General features: G+C 38.9%; 1 protein-coding gene across 1 annotated transcript; it reads right to left on the reverse strand.

Annotated features, from left to right (window-relative positions):
• Nucleotides 1–1,556: 1,556 nt before the first annotated feature.
• LOC142632652 (uncharacterized) lies at nucleotides 1,557–5,505 on the reverse strand. The gene is made up of 8 exons (XM_075807020.1): nucleotides 5,230–5,505; nucleotides 4,405–4,551; nucleotides 4,234–4,320; nucleotides 3,868–4,077; nucleotides 3,468–3,737; nucleotides 2,998–3,168; nucleotides 2,466–2,712; nucleotides 1,557–2,107 (listed from the first exon to the last, which is right to left on the reverse strand). The coding sequence occupies exons 1-8, from the start codon at nucleotides 5,503–5,505 to the stop codon at nucleotides 1,557–1,559; spliced, it is 1,959 nt and encodes a 652-aa protein (XP_075663135.1).
• Nucleotides 5,506–7,474: the final 1,969 nt, after the last annotated feature.

Raw genomic sequence — 7,474 nt, forward strand, 5'->3', positions numbered from 1 at the left:
ATAAAATAACTTTATTAATTACAACATTAAGTCATACATAATGTCACACATAATGTCATACATAATATCATACATAGCATCATACATTAGGATTTAAGGGCACTAATCCTAACAGCTAGTGTGTCGTCCCTGCTTCAACACAATGAAGTTATGGACATTCGATCCAAACCTACATTTGTCCCTTGCAGACACCACCTTTTATTTGCTTTCTTGCTTGTTTGCCTTCTCGCTTGTTTGCTTGCTCCCTTGTTTCTTTGCTTGCCATGTCTATCATGCTTATTTACTTTATGCCTCTTTCATATTCTCTTTGCATCTTTTCCTTCCATTTCTTATCTATTAGTTTCTTGTCTTTACCTTTGCATGTGCATATATGGAGCGATGACGCATGGAGCTAGAGCACGGTTTCCCAAGCGCAAGCAAATAGGGCGAGGATGCGAGCATGTGGATATAAGCCAAGTGGCTATGTTCAGTAGATTTAGGGGTCTGGCTTCTCCCATTTGGTTATGTACTCTTTTAAATCCACTTTCTTCCTCCCTTATTTCTCTCTTAGATGGGTTGTATTAGGTATATCATGCCATGTACCATTCTTCCTCATCTCTAGAGTATGGCGACTCTTGTTTACTTTCCTACACCTATATTTTGGGCCATGCTCTAGGGATGTAGGCATTTACTTTCCTACTCTGTGTGCTTACATTGTGCATGATGTGTGTGTGTGTGTGTGTGTGTGTCTGCTCGCCCCCTCCTGTGTGATTGTCACAGTCCATGTCACCTGAGGCAAAGCGATGCCTAATTTCTGTCAAGAAAGTACAATGACATGTCGCTGGATTTTCACCGTGGAAATTTGGTACTTTGCCTAAATGCCTTAGGAAAGTATAGATTGGGACTATACCCATTCAAAAGACAAACATCAAAGCCCCCCATGCATGCAAAACCCTGAAAGCCAATGCCCAAATCATATTTTTTACTACCAATCTCCAAAAATTAAGGTTTTATCAAAATCAAAGGACTATCCTTGGACAGGCATTATGGGGTGCCTAACACCTTCCCCACACGTAACTAACTTCTGGACTCAAGAATCCAGATTTTTTTCCATCCACATTAGATTAGGAAAAATTCCCTTTTTCTTAGCCTAGGATTGATAATAAAATCAACAAGAAACAGGTGACCAATCACACCTTAGGAAAACCCAATGATTGGTGGCGACTTCACTTACCTTTGGTAATCACCTAAAATTTGGCCAAGATTCCTGCCACACCTCCAAAGGTAGACAAATACCTTTCCTCTACTGAGAGAGAGAGAGCAGCCAAAGCTAGCAAACTTCAATGGGCCCCACCTGTGCAAGAGTGTCGCCATGGCGGGTGGTTGGACAAAGGCCCGACGATGGTTATCCGTCTTGAGACAGGGCGTCGACAAGCCATATTATCTAGGTGACAATTTTCCTTAGTGTTTTTACCTCATCTCCTCTGTTTATACGGTTGTAACTTGAGATAAACCCAATCACCTTCTGCAAACTCCCTCTCAGTTCTATACTTATCAATAGTTAACTTCATCCTTTCTTAAGCTGCCAAGAGATTATGCTTCAATAAGGCAATGAGTTGTTGTCTGGTTCTCAAATGCACATCCACACTATCAACCTTAATTGTACTAGGTATGTAATCCATTAATCTAGGAGAGGAATAGCCATATAAAGCCTCAAATGGTGTCAGCTTGATAGAAGTATGGAAGTTGGTGTTAAACCAAAATTCTACCAAAGGTAGCCGTTTTACCCAAGAGTGAGGTATGTCTGCTGCAAAAGCTCTTAAGTAATGCTCTAGGCTCTTGTTAACTACTTCAATATGACCATCTGATTGAGGATGGTAAGCTAATGAAATAACTAACTGAATCCCCTGCAATTTCATCAACTCTTGCCAAAAATGAGAAATGAATATAGGATTTCTATCACTCATAATTGAAGCTAGCATGCCATGCAACTTGTAGATATATTGCAGATAAAGAGAGGCCACTTTAGCAGCAGTATAAGGGTGGGATAATGGCACAAAGTGAACAAACTTGGTAAGCCTATCCACCACCACTAGAACCACATCCTTTGACTGTGACTTAGGAAGGCCTTTCACAAAAATCCATGCTCACATTAAGCCAAGGCTTTTCAGGTATAGACAACAGTTGTAACAGACTAGCTGTATTACAAGTCTCATATTTAAGTCTTTGGTAGGTATCACATTCTTTGACATGCTTCCTTACATCCTCTCTCAACCCAGGCCAATAAAAGACTCTCTTAACCCTATGTAAGGTCTTAAGGAAACCTGAATGACCCCCTAAGGGACTGTTATGAACTTGTTGTAGAACAACAGCCTTCAAAGCATCACGAGTACCCAAATAAATCTTCCCCTTGTACAAAAGTAGTCCATTTTGCCCTGAATAGCCCTTTGGATCTTCCTTCCCTTAATGAATGGCCTGTAAAATACCTTGCACCTGCTGATCCGTGGCATAGCTGGTTTTAAGGTCAGTCAACCAAGCTAGAGATGGAAAGGAGATCATGCACAAAACCCCATCTTGAGAACCTAAGTCACCATCAAGGGTACAATCTTCAATTTCAACCTTCCTAGACAGTGCATTAGCCACCAAATTATCCTTCTCCTTCTTATATTCAACCACAAAAGCATACCCTAACAATTTAGCAAACCACTTTTGTTGAGTTGGGGTACCAATTATCTACTCCAACAAATACTTTAAGCTTTACTAATCAGTCTTGACAATAAAAGGTCTTCCCACTAAGTAAGCCTTCCATCTCTTGATAGCAGTGACTAAAGCCAATAATTCCTTCTCATAGGTAAATAAAGCCAAATTCTTACACTTTAGAGCTTGACTATGGAAGGTATAGGTCTGCCTTGCTGCATCAAGACTACACCAAACCCTTTCCCTGAAGCATCACACTCTACCACAAATGTTTTTTTCAAAATTTGGCAAGGCTAACACACGTGGTTGAACCATAGCTACCTTGAGCTGCTGGAAAGCCAACTCAGCCTCTTCTAACCAAGAAAATGAATCCTTTTTCAACAAAGCTGTCAAAGGAGCTACAATATGGCCATACCTCTTAACAAATTTTTTGTAATAACCAGTGAGAACTAAGAACCCTCTCAAGGACTTAATATCCTTAGGAATAGGCCACTGTTGCAAGGAACAGTCTTCTTAGGGTCAATATGTACCCCTTCACTAGTGATGACATGTCCCAAGTACTCCACTTCTTTACAAGCAAGCATGCATTTAGATCTTTTGGCATACAATTTATTAGTAGCTAAAATATCCAAAATAATTCTAAGGTGGAGGATATGATCAGATAGTGACTTGCTATATACCAATATATCATCAAAGAAAACTAGCACAAACTTCCTAAGAAAGGGCTTGAATACCTAATTCATAAAAAAATGGAAGGTTGAGGGAGTATTGGTTCGGCCAAATGGCATTACTAAGAACTCATAATGGCCTTCATGTGTTCTGAAAGCTGTCTTAGGTATGTCCTCTTCCTTCATTCTGATATGATGATATCCAAAGCTCAAATCAAGCTTGAAAAAAATACTAGCTCCATTCAACTCATCCAAAAATTCATCAATGATTGGAATTGGAAACTTGTCTTTAATAGTGATATTGTTTAATGCCCTAAAATCAATACCCATCCTCCATGATCCATCTACCTTCCTCACCAAAAAAAAGGAGAAGCAAAAGGACTGTTGCTGTTCCTGATTGAACCCACATACAACAACTCATTCACAATCTTCTCAATCTCATTCTTTTGATAAAATGGATATCTATAAGGCCTTTGGCAAACTGGTTGAGTGCCCTCCTTAAGAGTAATATGATGTTCATCACCCTGAAAGGAGGCAAACTTATAGGAGTCTCAAAGAAATGATCAAACTCTTGCAATAATGACTCCACTGTTGTAGGCACCTTAGCCTCTAGCACATCACCCTCTATAGTAGTAATTTGCGGTACTAAACCCTTCTCTACTAGAATCTTAAAGAACTGATCGTAATCCATTAGAGAGGACCCTAAGGATGGACTCAAACCTTGCAACAAAACCTACTGATTCCCATAGCAAAAACACATGGTTAAGAGCTAGAAACTCCATTGTATCTCTCCAAGAGTACTCAGCCATTGAGTGCCCAACAATGCATCACAACCTCCTAATTCCAATACATGGAATTGGATACAAAACTCCACCCCTTGAACACACACTGGTACACTATTGCTAAAGCCTTGAGTCTTCACAATAGAACCATTAGCCACTTTAACTTCTAGGATTTTTGTAACATCAACCCTTAGCTATAAACTAGAAACCAATGATGCATCAACAAAATTATGAGTACTACTTGTGTCTACAAGTATTACTAGCCCACTACCGTTCACCTTACCCATAACCCTCATAGTGCTAGATGTAGGAGTTCCTGTTAAAGCATACAAGGTAATCTCAACATCCTTTTCTTGATTGGATTGATTATTCCTAGCAATCTTGGTAACAATGTCACTATCCACATCCTTCTCCAATTCAGTAATCTACACTCCAGATTGTAACCCTTGAACTATATCAATCCCTTCTAAAAGAAACAATTTTACATTCTTGCATTTATGCCCAGGTCCCCACTTCTCATCACAATTATAACATAGCCCCCTCTTTCTTCTCTCATCCATTTGTGCAGGTGTTTTTCTTTTAATAGGTATCCTAAGTTTAGCTTCTACCACTGCATTACCCCTAGGCAAACCCAAAATAGAATTCTTACCTGATTCTTGTTGATACTTTGCATTCCTTTTGCAGCTCAGCACATATTCCTCTTGAATCTTGGCCAATCCAAAGGCTGCATTCAAGGATTAAGGGTTGAGCATCCTCACGAGTAGCCTTTCCTCATCCTTCAAGCTACTCAAGAAGCAACTTAGCTTGTGTAAAGGAGAGAGGACCTTGATCCTATTGGACATAGCTTCGAATTCAACCTTATACAAAGCAATTGTTAATGTCTGCCTTAGCCTTGTTAGCACCTCCATAGGATCATCATAAGCAGTAGACCCAAACCACATGTGTAGAGCTTGCACTGAGGACTACCAATCAGAAAACACTCTAGCCTCCTTTGCTTCTTGGAACTAGATTAGGGCCTGTAATTCCATATGAAAAGAATCAATTAATAACTTTTCTGCAATTGGTGTTTGATAATACCCAAAGTACTAATTGGCGTTGTAAACCCAACTAGCAAGATCATCACTGAAGAAACTTGGAAAATCTAGCTTCATAGGTTTCACAAGAGATAAGGTTGAAGAATTTTGGTTTGTAGGTATTGTTCTTTGAGGGGAATGTTGATTGACATCTTGAGCGTTCAACTTTTGTAGAATGGCATTGAGATTCTGATTGATCTCATTCAAGGTTCTAGTGTGAATTCCTTGAGTCTTTTGGATTTCTTTAATATCCTTGTTATGATGGTCTAAAGTGGTGCGAAGAGAGGCAATAGCTTCATTTACCATGTTCATGGTAGCAGCACATGTGTTCAGCCATGGCAATGCAGGACCAAGGCTTTGATACCAATTTTTAAGTGTGGAAATCAAGAAATGTATGTATCTAGCTGTATTCGAGGTTAGCTAGTCCTCTAAGAGAGAGAGAGAGAGAGAGAGAGAGAGAGAGAGAGAGAGAGAGAGAGAGAGAGAGAGAGAGAGAGAGAGAGAGAGAGAAGGGAGAAAAGAATTGGAACTGAATTTAGAACATTCTTATTGCTTAATTTTCATATACAACAACAATCTTTCCTTTATACACACTCTCTGTCACTGGCATAACTACTCCAGCTGTCAATAACAGCATAACTATCACTAACCAACTCACTCACTAACTAGCTCTCTAACAATCATACTCACTAACTGTAACTAACTAATTCTTATACGATTGCTGCCATACCACTACAATATACCACTGCAATACCATTCCTAACAGTCTAGGACTAGATGAAGACAGATATGTTACAGTTTAATGTTTTTTTGTTTGTATAAAGTGGTAGTGGGTCTTTCTGTTTCCTTTGTTTTATTTGGTGTAAATAGTCTTCTGGAGTAAGGATAGTTTGGTGCTTCTTTCTTATACTTTGTAGTTGGTATACCGTTTTAATAAAGTTTTCTATCGTTTTTAATTGAGTTGGAACTCAAGTTTGCTAAACTCGAGTTCCACGTGTTATTTTTATTCCACATCAGACCTTTATTAGTTTGGACGTCGAGTTTGTTAAACTCGATTTTGGGTTGGAACTCCAGTTTGCTAAACTTGAGTTCCAAAAACAGTCTACATAATTAAATAACTTCAAACGCATGCTATTCACCTAAAAATTTCCTAAAAAGTTACTATTTAGCAAATTTTGCCACCAAAGAGTGAGAGTGAGAGAAGAAGACAATGAGAGTGAAGTAAGAAGTGAGCGCTAAGAAGTGAGAAAGAAATAATTAGGTTTTTTAGAATTGACAAAATGACATAGTTGAGGACTTATTACAGTGATCAACAGGTTGGGTAATCAACAGGTTGGGTAAATAGTACAAGGCTTGAAAGCTAGTCCTGGTTCCTAGTTACAAGCTTTGTAGTGAGATATCTTGATCTAAGGAGGTCCTAGAGAGAGTTCTAAGGGAAATCCTAGAAGAAGATTCTGAGTTTTACAATAAGAGACAACCCCCCTTATATAAGTTAATAAAGTAGTAAACAGTACAAAGTAAATAATGACATTTTACTATTCTCATCAGGACCCGTGAAGGGTAATAGGAGCGCAATATCCGGAAGGAATCAAATCAGCTTTTGAGGCCGAAAGTAGGTTGGCTGGTAGTGCCAAAAGTGGTCAACATTGTAATAGTAGTTTCAGTAGACACTTTTACTCTTGAGTAGCATCATATCAGCAAAATAATTCTGTCTTGGAATAGTCAACAATGGATCATTATGGTCAGGAAAGTATCGTCGGCAAATAGTAGCATCATCTAGCTGGACCATTATGCTTCTAAGAAGTAAAAGCTGCATCAAACGGGTAGCCAGCATAAGGGTCACCTGGGAAGGGATCCCATGGGGGATCATCATTGCATTCATGTTCATGATAAGTTGAATATTGGTTACAGAAACCACAATACATTAATGGTTCGTAAATAGGATCTCTTGTGAGAAATATTCTTGGGTCATCATGTTCTACCCATTGTAAGTGTCGAACCGCAGAAGTATAAGGTTTGTTAACAAAAACAGAAATTCTATCTGTACAGCCAAAGAAATGGTAGTCTTTCCATAATTCTTCGGAGACATCAAGAATTTGATTATTAAAGTAACTTCTCCAACATTCAGCAAGAGCATAGGGATGTTTATGGGAAACATAAGCATTGCCTTCATACCATTGGCCTTGGTGAGTATATCCGTTAATAAGAACAAGATGCTTGGAAGGTTGAACATTCATCCAGTTATTCTTTTCCCATTTGGGTAAAGTACTCCAAC

This window comes from Castanea sativa, chromosome 4 (genome assembly GCF_040712315.1).
Source record: "Castanea sativa cultivar Marrone di Chiusa Pesio chromosome 4, ASM4071231v1".
NCBI lineage: Eukaryota > Viridiplantae > Streptophyta > Magnoliopsida > Fagales > Fagaceae > Castanea > Castanea sativa.